General features: G+C 39.6%; 1 protein-coding gene across 1 annotated transcript; it reads right to left on the reverse strand.

Moving 5' to 3' along the window:
- Positions 1-12,272: 12,272 nt before the first annotated feature.
- Positions 12,273-16,647, reverse strand: LOC103690514 (exocrine gland-secreted peptide 1-like). Its single transcript, XM_087567932.1, has 3 exons — positions 16,578-16,647; positions 14,834-14,957; positions 12,273-12,510 (listed from the first exon to the last, which is right to left on the reverse strand). Exons 1-3 carry the CDS (start codon positions 16,642-16,644, stop codon positions 12,273-12,275), a joined length of 429 nt encoding a protein of 142 aa, XP_087424058.1. The 5' UTR covers positions 16,645-16,647.
- Positions 16,648-18,382: the final 1,735 nt, after the last annotated feature.

Genomic DNA, 18,382 nt, shown 5'->3' on the forward strand with positions numbered 1-18,382 from the left:
CTCAAACTTTGAAAAGCTTACCAGAAATGTTAAAAAAAATTAGATCTGTTCATATAAATCATTACCTGTCATGAGTTCCCAATGTCCATGACATGAGATTTCTGAACTTTTCTGCACCACTGAGGAAAATGTATTCATAATTCTAAAACATGTTAAAATTTCTTGGTCTACCTAATTTTACCACAGAATTCTGTCAAATACATAGAACAATATTTAGAATAGCTGTGCATGACCTGTTCTAGAAAACAAAGTGAAGGAAATACTTGCCAGTTCATTCTTTGAGATTGTCATCCTAATACTGAAGTAAACTTAAGGTGAAAAAAATAGATGTATAACTATCCTACATATGGAAAAATTATAGAAAAACACTTAGCAAATGCCCAGTAGCAAAAGTAAACATTGCCTAGAATTTGGAACAAGTTATAAATGGACTTATGTTGTATACGGAGAGCATTCATTGCTGTTGTCCAGCACACTCACTCTTGTCAGAGATCCCATGACCGCCTATGGATTTCTTCTAAAGAAAGGAAGTTTCTTCATTGTAGCTTTGAGACATCAATTGTCCCATGAGCTGTTTTTTTCAATCCCTTTTATAATTTTATTCAGTGTCAAGTGTACTTAAAAAAGGAATAGTTTTAATTTTACTTCATGAAAAGTCATGTGTTAAATTTCTCGAGGAACTGATAGAATGGATATATAATATTAAATATATTACATGAATATGTATTAAAAGGGGCTTATTCGATTGGTTTATTAGCTAGACTGAGTCTAGTTAATCCCGCAATGGCTGTCTCCTGAAAGGAAGGTCAATAATCTGGTAAGTGTACAGTCCACAAGTCTGGGTTTCTCAGCTAATCTTCAGTCTGCGTTGGAATCGCTCTCTTTTTTCTCCTTTAAATCGTGGATTACTCCCCCATCCTCTCCAGGCTTTAATTTTCTTTCTTGTTCCCTTTCTATTGGAAACTATATGTATTTACATTTCAAATGTTATTCCTTTCCCAGTTCCACACCTTTCCAATCCTCCTCCTATGAAGATCCTCCTTCTCTGACCCACCAACTTCCACCTCACCTCCCTGGCATTCCCCTAAACTGAGGATTCAGCCTTCACCGGAATATGGGCTTCTCCTATTGTTACCAGACAATGCCATTCTCTGCTACATATGCAGCTGGAACCATGGGTACTTCCATATATACTCTTTGTTAGGTGGTTTAGTCCTGGGAGCTCTGAGGGGTCTGGTTGGTTGATAGTTTTTTCCTATGGGGTTGGAAATCCCTTCAGCTCCTTCAGTCCTTTCTCTAATTCCACCATTGGGGTCCCTGTGCTCAGTCTGATGGCCAGTTGCAAGCATCCTCATCTGTATCAGTAAGGGTCTGGCACAGCCTCTTAGGAGACATCCCTATCAGGCTCCTGCCAGCAAGCACTTCTTGGTATCCACAATAGTGACTGGGTTTGGTGGGTGCACATGGGATGGATCCCCAGGTGGGGCAGTCTCTGGATGGCCTTTCCTTCAGTCTGTGCTCCATAGTTTGTCCCTGTATTTCCTTTAGACAGGAGCAATTTTGGGTTAAAATGTTGAGAAGGGTGGGTGGCCCCATCACCCTACCAGGTGCCTCGCTTAACCTCTGGCTATGGTCTCTAGGTTCTCCCTCTCTCTGTTGGGCATTTCGTCTAATCTCTGTTGAGTCCTGGAAGCCAGGACTTGGTGGTGGCTACCTCCAGTTCTCCATCTCCCATTGCTACACACCTCTGTTCAAATTTCTGACTCTCTGATTATCATCTCCATATTTTCTCATACCTGATCCTGTACCCCCTTTTCCCCTTCCTCTCATCACTTCTTCCCAAGTCCCTCCCACCCTCTACCTCCCATGAGTATTTTGTTCCCCATTCTAAGAAGGATGAAGCATCCACATTTTGGTATTCCTTCTTCTTGAGTTTCATATGCTCAATGAATTGTATCTTGGGTATTCCAAGCTTTTGTGTTAATATTCACTTATCAGTGAATACATACAATGTACGTTCTTCTATGACTTGGTTACCTCATTCAGGATAGTATCTTCTAGTTCCATCCATTTGCCTAAGAATTTCATGAAGGCATTGTTTTTAATAGCTGAGTAGTAATCCATTGTGTAAATATCAAATTTTCTGTATCCATTCTTTTTTTTGAAGGAAAACTGAGTTCTCTCCAGCTTCTGGCTATTATAAATAAGGCTGCTATGAACAGAGTGGAGCATGTGTCCTTGTTATATTTTGGAGCATCTGTTGGGTATATGCCCAGGAATATATAGTTGCGTCTTCAAGTATTACTATGTCCAATTTTTTTTAAAGATTTATTTTTTCATTTATTATATATAAGTACACTGTAGCTATCTATCTTCAGATACACCAGAAGAGGGCATTGGATCTCTTTACAGATGGCTGTGAGCCACCATATGGTTGCTGGGAATTGAACTCAGGAGCTCTGGAAGAGTAGTCTGGTACTCTTAACCACTGAGCCATCTCTCCAGCCCCCAATTTTTTGAGGAATAGCCAATATGATTTCCAGAGTGGTTGTGCCAGCTTTCAATTCCACCAACAATGGAGGAGTGTTCCTCTTTCTCCATATCATTGTCAGCATCTGAAGTCACCTGAGTTTTTGATCTTAGCCATTCTGACTGGTGTGAGGTGGAATCTCAGGGTTGTTTTGATTTGCATTACCCTGACGACTAAGGCTGTTGAATATTTTCTTTAGGTTCTTCTAGGCAATTTGATATTCCTCAGTTGAACATTCTTTGTTTAGCTCTGTACCCCATTTTTTAATAGGATTATTTGGCTCTCGTGTCTAACTTCTTGAGTTATTTGTATATATTGGGTATTAGCTCTCTATCAGATGTAGGATTGGTAAAGACATTTTCCCAATCTGTTGGTTGCCATTTTGTCCTATCAACAGTGTTCTTTGCCTTACAGAAGTTTTGCAAGTCTTGATCTTTGAGCGTAAGCAATTGGTGTTCAATTCAGGAAATTTCCCCCTGTGCCCATGTGTTCAAGGCTCTTGCCTACATTCTCTCCTATTAGTTTGAGTGTATCTGGTATTTTGTGGAGGTCCTTGATTCACTTGGATTTGAGCTTTGTACAAGCAGATAAGAATGGATCAATTTGCCTTCTTCTACCTGCTGACTACTAGTTAAATCAGCACTATTTGTTAAAAATGCTTTTTCCCCCCTTTGGATGGTTTTCGCTCCTTTGTCAAAGATCTAGTAACCATAGGTGTGTGGGTTCATTTCTGGGTTTTCAATTCTATTCCATTGATCTACCTTCCTGTCTCTGTATCAATACTATGCAATTTTTATCATGATTTCTCTGTAACACAGCTTGAGGTCAGCGATGGTGATTCCTGCAAAAGTTTTTATTATTGAGAATAGTTTTCACTATCCAGGGCTTTTTGTTATTCCAAATGAATTTGAAAATTGCTTTTTCTAACTCTATGAAAAATTGAGTTGGAATTTTGATGGGGATTGCATTGAATCTGTAGATTACTTTTGGCAAGATGGCCATTTTTACAATATTAATCCTGCCAATCCATGAGTATAAATCTAAGTAGATTCTAGTATCACTGAAGGAATCCCTCAGCATCATTCCTAGATGAACTTACCAGGAAGAGAATGAAGGCAAGCAGACAAAAGCAAAGGATTCCTTTTTCCTATAGTTTCATGGAGGCTGTCACCAGAAGGTGCAGCCCAGCTTTAGGGTGGTGGCGCTTCTGAACTCAAATGATCCAGATTTAGGGGGAGTCTTCTCACCTCAAATGATTAAGAAGATCCTTCATAGATTTAGGGGGAGTCTTCTCACCTCAAATGATTAAGAAGATCCTTCATAGTTGATTCCACATGCAGTCACGTTGACAGCCTAGATTAGCTGTCACAGATCATATTTAGAAATGCCCCCATGCTTCTTCCTTGAGCCTGAGGGAGTCATGTAGAAAGCATGCTTTGTCTTTTAACTTGGTGAAGACTTTCAATATAACAGATACAGATAAAAATGTTGCCAAATGTATGTTAGGTATGTGTTAAGCAGGAAGTATCAATCACTATCAGTTGTCTTGGAATCTCTTGAAGCCCCTGACCTCTCATATTCTCTCTACACGCTTTCCTGGGGTCACTTCATACTCTGCATTATTTCATCACATGTATACACATGCATACCTTATTCTGAAGGCTTCACGAGACTGGAATACCCTGTGATCCAGAGCAAGAAATATAACAAGGTGGTGCCTTATAATTTTATTTGGGGACCTTCCCCTTCCCAGTTTCAGCACTTTCTGTACATTTCTCACAACAAATTGAGTCACTCTGCTCAACCCTGTGTTTAAAATTGTATCTTTCCTGTTCTTTATTACTTTTTACTCTGTTCTTTATTAATTAGGTGATGGGCCATCTGAGCTGCAGTCTAGTGTACTGACCTGCTCTGATTTGTCCTCTCGGGTTGAGGGCCATGTGGTTTCTTGTAAAATTAATTATTTTAAGTATAAGTTAGCCAGTGAATTAATCCAGCAGCTGTATTTTTTTACCTTTGCTAATCCTCCATAACAACACAACGAAACCAAGATTTATTTCAAGGTGCACCTCCATGCTGGACAATTAAATGATCTATAATAACATTGTATAGTATCTGTTTACCTCCCATGATTCTTGGATATTATTAATCTGGCTCTATGGGCTTCAGATGTTTTTCTCATGATGTTTTCTTAGACTCTCTCTACCTCATGCTGATCTGAAAACTCCCTCTCTCTTTTTTTTCCCTACCTGGCAGAGCTCTCCCTTATTCTCTCTTCTGCCCAGCCATTGGATGATCTGCATTTATTGACAAGGCAGAGAATAAAGGATATGAATTGTTTACATGAGCATGAGACAGGAGATCCTTGACCTAAGTCTTACAATGCTGTGTTTGGATTGAAGCAAGATATAAGGGCAGAAAATCAGCATATGAATAACACAAGGATATTCTTTACACAACGCACAAGAACATAACTACAGTTTCTGGTCTAATACATTTAGCTGTTCTGGCTGTTTCTCTTGTCTTGTTCCTCAAGTGGCCTCAGATACAAGACCCCCCCCCACCTGTTTGGCTTTGTCTTTCTGGATTACAGTTTATGGCTATTGTTTTCTAATTTATTTCACAACTCTGATAGTGAGAAAAGGAGACATAGCCTCCTTTCTAAGTATCAGTTCCATGAGACATGTTCTAGTAAATCAGTCTACTTCTGCTATGATGATATGAGAAAGTAACTCTGCTATCTCTAAATGTGTTAGCAGAGCAGATTCCTTTCTAGGTAAAACTCTTATTGTATGGTTAATGGATAAAGAACTGTATGGTTATATTTTTCTCTTTTAGTGTGCTTATAAAGGTCTATGTTTATGCTATTAAAGGGCATCATATTAAGAAATGCAAAAGGAAAAGGGATCAGAAGGCTGGGCAGAGAGAATGGTTAAAGTGATGCAATTATAAAGATATAGCTTTGCTAAAATGGTTAAAGTGAAAGAAAAGATTTTTAAATAAAAGAGACTGGATTATATAAGATGCAAATATAACTATAAAGTTAAATGAGCTGTACAGTGGTTATGAAAATTAAAACAGAAAAAGTTAAAATGGGTATTACAATGTTGGCCAAAATTATAGGATTTTTAAAATTTTCAGGCCAAAATTCAACACACCTAAAATGTAGTTCTGTAGATGTCCATTCGATTTTCTTAAGATTGTGATCTGTTTTGGTAATATAGAAAAAGATGCAGCTTCATTATTTAAATGACATCTAAGCATCACAACGGTAGGCTCAACAGTTAAGAGAGCATCTACTGCTATTCCAAAGGATCAGAGTTCAATACACAACACCTGTCACGGGGGGGTCTTAACCTCCACATTGCATTAAAAAAAACCCTTAATTTGTCATATACCCAAGATACTTTCTCCGCTTTCAAAAATGCCTTCAACCATAACTCTTTCTTATCTCCTAGCCCCCAGGAGCTATCCTAAGACAAATCTCCTACCTGCTCTCTTAGTATGAATACATACGTATGTGTAAATATAATTAGATAAAAAGTTCTTTTCAAAGACATTTAGGAACACCTTGGGATTTCTAAATAATCTTAATGTATTTTATTATGTGATGAATATAATTTCTCTTTTGCAGTATATTTTGCACAATAATTTCTGTGGTGCAATTTAATCTTCCAATTTTATTTCAATATTTATTTATTTATTTATTTATTTATTTATTTATTGATAGATATGTGTGTTTGTATGATTACTGTGTTCCATACTATATATGTGGATGTCTAAGGACAATCTGGTTATCCATAGTGGATAATTTGGATGAGAAAGACCCCCATAGGCCCATAGGGAGTAGCATGATTTGGTGGTGTAATCTTTCTGGAAGCAGTATGTCACTGGGGTATGGACTTTGAAGTTTCAGATGCTCAAGTCAGACCTAGTGTCTCACTCTTTCCCTGCTACCTACCAATCAGGATATAGAAATCTCAACACATCTCTAACACCATATATGCCTCTATGCTGCCATGCTTCTGGCCATGACAATAATGGACTAAACCTTTGAACTGTGAGCCACTCCCAATTAATTGTTTCCTTATTAGAATTGCCATGGTCATGGTATCTATTCACAGTAATAGAAATACCAATTAAGACACGTCTTCTTCCACATGTAGATCCTAAGGATTGAACTAAGGTCACCAGACTTGTCTGAAAGCATCTTTACTACATGAACCATTTTACTGGCTCAAATATAATTGCTCTTTTTAAAAATAAGCAGTTTCTCTTTGTTCGCTGCCAGGTTACTTATGTTATTCTGTGACTTTTCTTTACTTATTCACTTTACATCCCACTCACTGCCCTCTCCCTATAACTCTCTTTCACAGTTCTCCCTCCTCCTGCCCCCCTTCTCTTCTCAGTGGGAGGGGCCTCCCTGAGTATCTTTCCACGCTGTCACATCAAGTCTCTGAAAGACTAGACAAATCCTTTCCCATTGAAGCAAGACAAAGCAGGTCAGCTAGAACATATCCCATAGACAGGCAACAACTTTTGGGATTAACTTCTCCTACCCCAATCCCTGCTTCTGTTGTTTAGAACCCACATGAATACCCAGGTACACCTCTGATTCATGTCTGCAGGAAGGCCTAGTTCCAGCCTGTGTATGTTGTTTGGTTGGTGGTTCAGTCTCTGAGAGCCTCAAGGGTCCAGGTTAGTTGACTCTGTTGGTTTTCCTGTGGAGCTGTTATCCTCCCCAAGCCCCTGGGCCACAATACTTCTTACTATTCTTCCATAAGAGTTCCCAAGCTCCATCTACTCTTTGACAGTGGGTGTCTGTATCTGTCTGAGTCAGCTGATGAGTGAAGCCTCTCAGAGGACAGCCACGCCAGTCTCCTGCCTGCAAGTATAACAATATCATTAATAATGTCAGGGATTGGTGCTTGCCTATGGAATGGGTCTCAAGTTGGGCCTGTTATTGTTTGGTCATTCCCTCAGTCTCTACTCTATCCTCTATGCCTTTATTTCTTATAGATAGAATACATTTCAGGTCAAAAGTTTTTTGGGTGGGTTGGTGCCCGTATCACTTCATTTGGGTTCCTGCCTTGCTATAGAAGTGGCCTCCTGTTTCATATCCCCACTGCTGTGAGTCACAGCCAAGGATACCCCTGTTGATTCTTGGGCACCTCCCTTATCTCTTTTTTCCTGGAGATGCTCCCTACCTCCCCACACCAATCAGTTGCAGATTTCCATTCCTTTTCATGGAGATCTGACTATTCCTTGTGTCCCTTCTTACATCTAATCTTGAATTCCCTCCAGTGCCCTCCCTACCATCTCTCCTACCCTTCCTCTACCTGTTAGGATAGGAGTAGATGACTTTTACATTTCTTTCCCTTGATAGCTTGGCTCTATCTCCAGGGGTATAGGTGCCTTTGTGAATGGTTATGTCTCTGGATGATTGTGGGGGGGGGCTTTTGCTGATTAACTATACTTGGCTAGAGCAAGGTGGCATGGTATAACTATTGTAACTATTTTACTCTGCCTTCTAAGATTCAAAATCCTCTCTTGTGCCTTCCTTCTTGTTTAGCTTCTTTGGATCTGTGGAGTGGAGCATGGGTTTCCTCTATGGCCAATAACCACCTATAAATAGGTACATGCCGTGCACATCCTTTCGGGACCAGGTTACCTCATTCAGAATGATATTCTTAAGATTCATCCATTGATGATGCCTTTGTCATAGCGGAATAGTATTGCATTGTGTAGATGTTCCACAGTTTGTTTATCCATTCCTTCAGGTGAGGGAAATCAAGGTTGTTTCCAGTTTCTGACTATGAACTTACAAATAAAACTGCTATTAACTTAGTTGAGCAAATGCCTTTGTGGGATGTTGGAGCATCTTTTGGATTTTGCCCTGGGTCTTAAGGTAGAACTATTCCCAGTTTCCTGAGAAACTGCCAAGTTGATTTCCAAAGTAGTTGCACAAGTTTGCACCCTCACTATCAATGGAGCAGTGTTCCCCTTTCTCCACATCCTCATCAGCATGTGCTATCTCTTGAGTATTTGATCTTAGGCATTCTGACGGTAAGAGGACACAGTGAAAACCAGACTGACTCCATGACAGGCTGCAAACTGGTAGTTTGGGAGACTAACCTTAAGTTTCTATTTCCCATAACTAGAAAAGTCCCAAACAAGTCAATTCCAGGAAAAACCACCCTTCACAGGCAGTCAGCTGTGAATGTGCCCCACCATCTAGCCTGATCCAATCTCACAAGCAGCCAGTCAGAAGCTGTAGAAGTTGCCCGACCACCTAGCTTGAGCCAAGTATAGTTAATGCGCAAAATCCATTCCCAACTTCCCAGAGACTTAAACCATTCCCAAAGGTACCTATACACCTGGAAATAGAGCCAATCAATCAAGAGATAGAAAAGTAAAAGCCATCTACTTCTATCCTAACAGGTTTCAATTTGATCCTGCAAAGTCAACACCTCTGTTTTCTGTCCGGAAGTATAGTTGAGCCCTGCATGTAGGCTCTCTGCAGAGTGGACACTCTTTGCTGTCGCGTACTATTTGAGGATGGGCTATCATTATTCACAAATCATGGACCCTTACAATGGGTGTATGATAGAACCACAGAGTTGTTTTGATTTTCATTTCCCTGATGACTAATGACGTTGAACATTTCTTTAAGTGTTTACTGGCCATTTGAAATTCTACTGGTGAGAATTCTGTGTTAGCTCTGCACCCCATTTTTTATTTGGGTTATTTGTGCTGTTGGTGTCTACCTTCTTCAGTTCTTTATAAAGTCTGTCAGATGTAGGGTTGGTGAAGATCATTTCCCAACCTGTAGGTGGCCGTTTTGTCCTAATGATAGTGTCCTTTGTTTTACAGAAGCTTTGTAGTTTTTATGACATCCAATTTATCAATTGATGAGCTTAGAGCCTAAGCCATTGGTGTTCTATTCTGGAAATTGTCTCCTGTATCAATGCATTCAAGGGTATTTCTGATTTCCTCCTCTATGAGATTTAGTGTACTATTATATAATATGAAACTATTTCATGTGTTTTCTTGAATATAGTTTGCCTCATTGGGTTAGAATTTTCTATCTTGTTTTCTCTGTAGTGCTGGGTTGGTTGAAAGTTATTGTTTACATTTGGTTTGTTATTTAGCATCTTGGTTTCTTCCTTTATGGTGATTGAAATTTTGCTGGGTACAGTACTCTGAGATGATATTTGTGGTTTCCTATGGTCTGCAAGACTTCTGCCCAGACTTCGGTAGTTTCTTTTTCTGTTTTTCAGTTCCATCCATTTGCCTGAAAAATTCATGATGTTCTTGTTATTATTTTTATTGGATATTTTATGTATTTACATTTCAAATGTTATCCCCTTCCTTGGTTTCCCCTCTGCAATCCCCTATCCCATTTGCCCTCCCCCTGCTTCTATGAGGATGCTGCCCCTCCTTCCTACCCCCTCCCACCACACCTCCCTGGCATTCCCCTACACTGGGGAAATGAGCATTCACAGAACCAAGGTCCTCTCCTTCTATTGATGCCAGACAATGCCATCCTTTGTTACATATGCAGCTGAAGCCATGGGTTTCTTTGTAAGTTTAGTCCCTGGGAGCTCTGGGGGTTCTGGTTGGTTGATATTGTTGGTCTTCCTAGGGGTTGCAAACCCCTTCAGTTCCTTCAGTCTTTTCTCTACCTCCCCCACTGGGGTCCTGTGCTCAGTCCAATAGTTGGCTATGAGTATCTGCCTCTGTATTTGTCAGGCTCTGGCAGAGCCTCTCAGGAGACAGCTAAAACAGGATCCTGTCAGCAAAAACTGCTTTGCATGTGCAATAGTGTCTGGGTTTGGTGTCTGTGTAGGGGATGGATCCCTACAGTTCTGTTGAGATGTCATGTGTAAATCTGATAGATCTGACTTTACATGTGATTTGACCCTTTTTACGTGCAGCTTTTAATATTCCTTCTCTTGTATATTTAATGTTTTGATTATTATGTGATGGGAGTATCTTTCTTTTAGTCCACTCTATTTGGTGTTCTGTAAGCTTTTTATATATTTATACTATCTGTTTAGGTTCAGATAGTTTTTCTCTATGATTTTGTTGAACATATTTTCTGGGCCTTTGAGCTAGGAATAATCTTCTTAGGTTTGTTCTTCTTGTAGTGATCCAGATTTCCTGGATGTTTTGTGCAACAAAATTTTTAGATTTTGTCTTTTCTTTTATTGATGTATCATATTCTTCTATTGTATCTTCTAGGTCTGAGATTATCTCTTCTATTTCTTGTATGCTGTTGGTGATGCTTGTGTCTGTAGTTCCTGTTCTTTTTCCTACATTTTCCTCCTCCAGGATTGCTTCAGTTTATATTGTCTTTACTGCTTTTATTTCCACTTTCAGTTCTTGGACAGTTTTATTCATATCCTTCACTTGTTTCACTCAATATTCTTGATATTTTTTGCATTTATTTGTTTCCTATTTAAAGTACTCTACCTATTTTAATGTATCTTCTTGTGTTTCCTCAAGAAATTTATTTATTTCTTCTTTAAAGGCCTCTATCAAGTATGCACATTGAAGACTTATGTGTAGTATTATCCTACAAGGCCTCCAGGAGGAATGGTTGTTGTTAGAGGAACAGGCACTTGAAATCTAAATATGGAGGCAGTTCTATACAAAGCCCTGTCTTCAAGAATAAGCTTTCAGCAGCCTTTTATCTCAGTTTAAGAGTTTAACTGACGTGAATGAATGTGAACACACAACTCAGCCTTATTCTTATTTTCTATGTGCAGTACTGGACCTAGGTTTGCATGAACACGGCCTGCACAAGACTGGGCATATCAACATTCAGTCACAGATGATGGAGGATCGTCCAAGATAGAGATTATCTCTAAGGAGGCATCGGCAAGGGCCAGATGCTGGGTCAGGGGGAGTCATTAGTTATCTTCAGTGGCTTTGCCGTTGGTGATTTTTCTTGGCTCAAGAAATTGCATCATGCATATGACCATGTGGGTATTCCTGGTTAAACTTAGTGAGCTTCCAAAAATAAAACCAAAAGACATGAAGCAGGAGAGTGTCTTTTTGGGAAGAGAGTTTATAATTTATAGAAGAAAGTGAGAGTCTGAAATGGGAGTGTAATCTAAATGTATCATATACTTGTATGAAATTATCCAAAAGAAGATAAAGAGAAAAAACATGATGCTAAATATTTTATAACTACAAAACCTCATTGTTTGAAGTATAAAACATTTCCATTCACATTTAATCAGACTACAATGAGGAAGAGTGAGAAGCCCATAATGAATTTACTGGGAATATTGCCGTGAAATCATGTCTGTTTAACAAAAGAAACTTTAGGCCATTAGTTCTGAAACATTGCAAATTTCTAGGTGCCTGTTCCTTTCATAGCTGGTTTAGAACCCTTACTTTGTTGCCTCTGAACAGTTTTAGTATTTCATTGAAGGAAGGAGAGATTAGTTTATTGTGTTTATTTACAGACTGCATTTAGCTTGTATTTGGGTGGTTAAATGAATAGGATGTAGGACTTGAAAGAGAGCCCAGTAAGAGGCATATAAGGTTTAACACCAGGGGCCTCCTAGTTAACTGTATCAGTAAATCCATTCATTTGTTAACATGCTCAAGGTTTCTTCCATAGAATTGTTGCTTTTTCTTAAATAATTGCCTTGTTTGTACCTAGCTCTGCTCTGATCCATTGAAGTCTATGGTGCGTTCCTTGAAAATTTCCTGTGTCTACTTAGTGTTTCTAATCACCACATTTGCTCAGGGCAGTCAGTAATTCAGACAGATTTAAGTTGTGTTGACAACAATTGGCCTGATCCACAAGCAACGTTTGTTCTTGATCAAAGGCAGAGATGATCATCATCTCAAAATCCTCATGGATGTTTGGTTCTCCTTGGGAGACTATCATGTCCAAGTCACCCTTGTTTGTCTTGTGATCACTCGATATGGTGGGGGGAGGGTTTGGTTTTTTTTTTTTGAGTCTGCATCAGAACCTGAGGTAGAGGCAACTGTTTATAATAGGTTTATAGTAAGAAATAAAAGACCTATTTTAGGATTGTTTTTATTTTATTTTAATTTTAGTACTGTGCCCATAGTCTCCACAATAATGTATTTAAATTCTGTAGTCTATATCCATACCTATCTTCTGTTTTATATTCCAGAAATAGGAACTATTATTGTATGTTTGAATACATAGACCTAAGAAACTTACAAATTCATGGGAGGAAGAATGCACATGGTTGACATTTTGTCTAAGGTTGTCATACACTTACAATTCCCTCTATGCAATTAAACTTATACAAAATAGATAATTTTTTCAAAGCTCAAAAATGAGTTTTCTGAGAGAAAACAATAGTAATTTTTACATATATATTATCTTGTATATAAAAATTCTTCTTAAAACATGAGTTTTCAATAGAGTTTCTTTTTCTCTTTTCTTCTTTTTTACACTCTAGATTTTATTTCCCTCCCAGTCCACATCCCATACCTCCCCCCCACCTCTGACTGCCATTTCCACGAGGATGTCCCCATCCCACCCACCCCATCAGTCCTTTAAACTCCTTCTGGTCTCTTCAGGGTTAGGTATACCTTCTGTGAATGAACCCAGATCTGGCAGTCCTCTGCTATATATGTGTTGGGGGCTTCAGATCAGCTGGTACATGCTGCCTGGTTAGTAATCCAGTATCAGAGAGATATCAGGGGTCCAGGTTAATTGAGACTGTTTCTTTCAGCTTTTCCCTAATTCAACCAGAGGGGTTGTTCATTGGTTGGGTGCACATATCCATGTGACTCAGATGCTTGTTGGATCTTTCAGAGGGCAGTCATGATAGATAGGTTTCTTTTTGTGAGCACTCCATAGCCTCAGTAATAGTGACAGGCCATGGGGCCTCCTCTTGAACTGGATCCTACTTTGGGCCTATTGCTGGACATCATTCTCCTCAGGCTCTTCTCCATTTCCATCCCTGCAGTTCTTTCAGACAGGAATAATTATAGGTCAGAGTTGTGACTGTGGGATAGCAGCCCCATCATTCACTTGATGTCCCGTCTTTCTGTTGGAGGTGGGCTCCACGAATTCTCTTTCCCCACTGTAGTGCATTTCATCTAGGGTCCCTCATTTTGAGTCCTGAGATCTTCTCATCTCTCAGGTCTCTGGTACATTCTGGAAGATACTCCCAACCTCTTCCCTCCCAAGGCTGCCTGTTTCCATTCATTCTGCTGGCCCTCAGGGCTTGAGTCCCCCCCCCCCCACTGAGTTTCAGTGGAGCACTTTTAGGAGGGTTGAAATTTGAAATTTTTTGTGGATTGCTGTTTGTATTTTTTGTTCCCTCAACAGGGGTGCCCTGACAAGAAATAGATCATGTACTCAGGTAAGGTTAGGTGAAATCTGAATTGGTCATGTCAGGCTATAGCCTGTGATTGGGCAGTGGAGGGAAAAGGCAGAGCTGAAAGTTTTTAAAAGAAAGAAGGGAGAGATGGAGGACAGAGTGAGAAGAAGATGGAGAAAAAAGAGGTCAAAGATGGAGTCGTCCCATATGGCCTGGAGGAGCGGCAAGTACCTAGCGATTTCACAGATGGGCAAGAGAGTACTGTAGTGGTATATTTGTCCAATCTAAGTGTGCAGCTTGTAATGATATTATTGAGTGGTGTGTTCTTTGCATGGGCATTTTGGGGTTGGAGATTTATTATTATAAATCTGGCTGGTATAAGTCTCTAGTGTTTTCATTTCACGGGGCTAAGGAGAGCTGAGTGAGCAGTAGTTGGTGTTCTGCTGGACAGCCCCAGGAGCTGGATGACCTGAGAAACTGGAGCAAATGCTCTATGAATTTCAGGTCAAACTGGTTTGGAAAGCTCAGCAAGGTAGCCAAGGGAACCAGCGGGTTGGGCAAAACCATCAGTGCCTGCCTATAGCTGGATTTAGCTTGGGTTCTTTTTAAAACTACAGGCAACATTAGTACATAGCATATAGCAACTAAAGAAAGTTGTTAAGTTCTTGTTAAGTTGCCATAAGAATAAGTTATTATCAGTATTTTTGATAATATTGTTCCTTTTGAGGGCAGGCTGAAAGTCTCCCAAGGGCCACTACAAGGAACAAACATGTGATAGAGAGGTAGAAAAGAGAAAATCAGAACGGAGAGTGAGCTAAGCAGAGAAGAGGAACTGGAGATGTGGAGACGTGCCAGAAAGATTGAGGTCTACATGCTGTCATTGTTCAGTAGGGACATCAACTATGGGTCAGCAGGATGGGTCTGCATGATGGTATAAAACATCTTGGAGCTTATGCAGACACATACTCAGTCCCAGAACCTGACACCCAGCCTTGGAATTCCCCCCTGGATCTGGGCAAAGAGGAAAGGTTCACTTTTTGGATTGGACCTTGGTTGAGATGTCACTGGAGTCCACATCATTGTCATTGTTCCAGGCTTCTTCCCTAGATCTCAGTGAAGCCTGAGATTCATATGGATGTTGGCTGTCTGTGTAGCTGCCTGATATGTCAGTGATCTCTTAGTCTTTGCTGCCTAGCAGAGCCCTGGTGATTTAATGGCACATGTAAACACTTTAAAACCTGTTGAGGTTGGTGTTCTGTGCAGCCACTGGGTATCATGTTTGGGTCAGTGGTCCTGATATGGCCAAGGGCCATATTGATGTCTGCAGCCTGTCTTACCATCAAAGTCCATGTGGATTCCCATGGTCAGGGCTGCTGTCTGAAGGCATTTTAATGTTTGTGAGAGAGTCAGCCAACTATATAACAGCCAAGAGTACTGAAGTACAGGCAGGGAAGCAGGTTAGCTAGAGATGGTCCCTCAGGCCACTTCACAATTATCCTTAGTTGATGACTTTTGCTGGGATACAGGCAGAGTGAGACTCATCCTCCAGTGGGAGTGCTTGCCACTACAATTTTGATCATTCTCCACTGATTATATATATATATGACAGCAAATGGACTTTTTTTCTTTTTCTTTTTTGTGGGTATATATCATGAGAAAAGAGTCTCATAGGTCAGCAGACTGGTAGTTAAGTTTTATGGGATGTATGATGTGAGCATCCCAAATGATTAATAGTCAATCATTAAATCTTGAAAATATCATAAAATATAGTTCATTATGAATGTTAGCATTTTGTCTAAGCTCAGTCCCACAGTTACCTGGCAACAGCCAGGTATGCCTGACTCATGATAAAATCACCATCTTGCTCTTGCCTTCTGCTCCAAATCTGTCCCTTTGCCTCTTACCCTCTCTTTCCCATTGTCTTCCCCCTCTTTCTCCACGTTCATGGCCAGCCTCTAGTTCTTTATTGTCTTTCTCTATCATCTCTCCCTGCCTTTCTCTTCCTCTCCTGCCCTCTCCAGTTCCCTCAGCATGCCTTGAATAAACTATTCCAAGCTATACCAACATGTGGCTGGTCCCTCAGGGGGATGGGATACCTCAGCATGGGCCCACTAAGGCACTCCTTCCCACATACCTGACTAGATGTCCACAAAACATATTCCACTTTTCTTTATCTTTTTATTAACACATCAAAGAATGAACAATATTTCATAAAACTTGATTGGGAACCATGTGCATGCTACAGAGGAAAGAGGAACTATCTCTTGAGTTTGAGGCCAGCTTTACATGCTACAGAGGCTAGCACATAACTTCGGCTATTGGTCCATATATTTAACTTTATTTGAGATAAGGTGGATTCTTATGCCCTCCTGTCATATTTTACAGTGGTATAATTTTCAAGTTTTATATCTGAACACAATTTTTAATGATTTACTCACTGACAGGTAGCTCAGTGATTCTTTGACATCTAGTAAGTGTCATATATTTGTAGCACATATCCTTGTTCAAGTGTCCAGTTCCCACATGTCAGTAGTGGGTACTATAGCTGTGAGAGGTAGAGAGGACAAACTTAGTATCTATCTTCATATCCTTGCGAAGTTCTCTTAGAATCCAATGGGATTTCTGTCACCCACCATGCCATTAGGGTTTCTGTATTCATATTTCTTATACCACTTTAAAGAACAATCAGCTATATCTGAGATATTTAACAATGTAACAGTCACTTTCTTCCATGAGCATGGATGGCAGCAGCAGAAGTATGAGAAATAACATCACTGGTAAAGAAGGCATGACTGAAACTAAACAGAAAATACCCTTGGTTGAATTAAGTAGTACAGGGGACACAGAGGTAAGCAACGCATTAATAGAAGATAAGCCAAAGCAACTCTGGCTGACAAATTCATTATCAAAATAAGGAGGAGAGGCAGTGTGGGAGTTCCTGTAGTTTTATTGTGCCAATCATGCTTTAACCTGAAGTGTTGACTGATGTTCTTAATGTGTACCTGCAAAGGTTTGATGATTTCTATTTACTTTCTACACAGGTCTATTTCTCTGTCTTCAAAGGAAAAGTGGGGAAAAATACAGAACCAGTTTCAATGTTTTGATTATTACTATTATTTTTGGTGTGTACTATCTCTTATTTTGCTATTCCCTGTTCATAGCATTGATACATATTGGACATGTATTAGGCTGCCAGGGTTGTCATTACACAGTTATAATTGTACAAACACCTTAGAAGTGGCATGTTGTCAAGAGCAATTGCAAAGTATATCAAGTCAATTTCTTTTTTTTCTCCAATAAGAAATACATACACAATGAACTGGATATGTAGTCTATTTAAGCTCACTCAAGCCATCATAGTTAAATAGGGTGTTTTTATTTTCTTTAAATTTTAATCAACCTCTGCTCGTTGCATACAATTTCCTGTCTCAGGAGTCATGAAATCCTAAGTTTTTTAGATGCTGCTAATGGTCACCTAGTGTAGTAAGCACTCACTTTCATTCTAGAACTCATATAAAAGGATTACATTGCAAAGTTGTGACGTCTCATTTTCTATACCATGTGAGTATTTAGAATCCTCAAAATCTTTTATTTTTATAAGCATATAATTGCTTCAAAATTGGTTGGATGACAATGGAGACTCATGATCAGCAAAGATCTAGTACATTTTAAATATTTGAATACCATTTCCCCTTGATTTTCTTTCTTCAAGTACTGCCATATATTCTTTAGTGTTTCTGTAAAATTCACTGCCTGGTTTTCATTGCAATTTTAAACTAAATTTGAGTTGAAATGTTCCCAAATAGATCTGTAATTTTTTTCATGTCTTCCCTCATGGACAATTTCATTGTTCAGGATCTAGAAAACTCTCCTGGTCACCAGGGATTTTCACACTCAGTGCCCATACCTTTCAGATTAACAGCTGTTATTCTTATTCAGTAAAGAGGAAATTACAAACAATTTTTCTTTCTCTATGACACTCAGGGCCTAAGATAAGACAAAATCGGACTCATTGGCAGATGAGGAAATGCATTCAATTTGAGTTTTCTTATGTTCTGAGTGGTGGGTTACTCTGTATTATATCTCATCTGACTCGTTTCATTTTAGAGATTGAGAAGTCCTTCAGTTTCCCTGTCGTAAACTTCAAAGTTTAAAGACTGAGTCTTTGATGTGTCACTAGGCTCTGTAGTCTTAACCTTGTAAATACTGTAATCTTACCATGGAACTTGCTTTCAAACTCCTCAGTCAAGCTGGAATTGCTTGTTCCATATTTTCAGTTTGAGTCAGCTTCTGCTGCAGGCTCCTGTGACTCTGTGGTTCTCAGTGACTCCTCCTTTAATTGGGTAGAGCGTGGGTCTTTAGTGTTTTGAGGCCTGAGGTGTTTCTGCTTTATTGGCTGCTGTTCCCAAAAAAGTGGATTGATTGTACAGTTTCGTTTGAGTTCTGCTTCTTGCTCACCAGAACAGTTAACACAATGGCATGGGACAGCAGCTCTGAGCAATTCCACAAAGCATCTGCTTTGTGGGTC

Source organism: Rattus norvegicus, chromosome 9 (genome assembly GCF_021556685.1).
Source record: "Rattus norvegicus strain SHRSP/BbbUtx chromosome 9, alternate assembly SHRSP_T2T, whole genome shotgun sequence".
Classification (NCBI taxonomy): domain Eukaryota; kingdom Metazoa; phylum Chordata; class Mammalia; order Rodentia; family Muridae; genus Rattus; species Rattus norvegicus.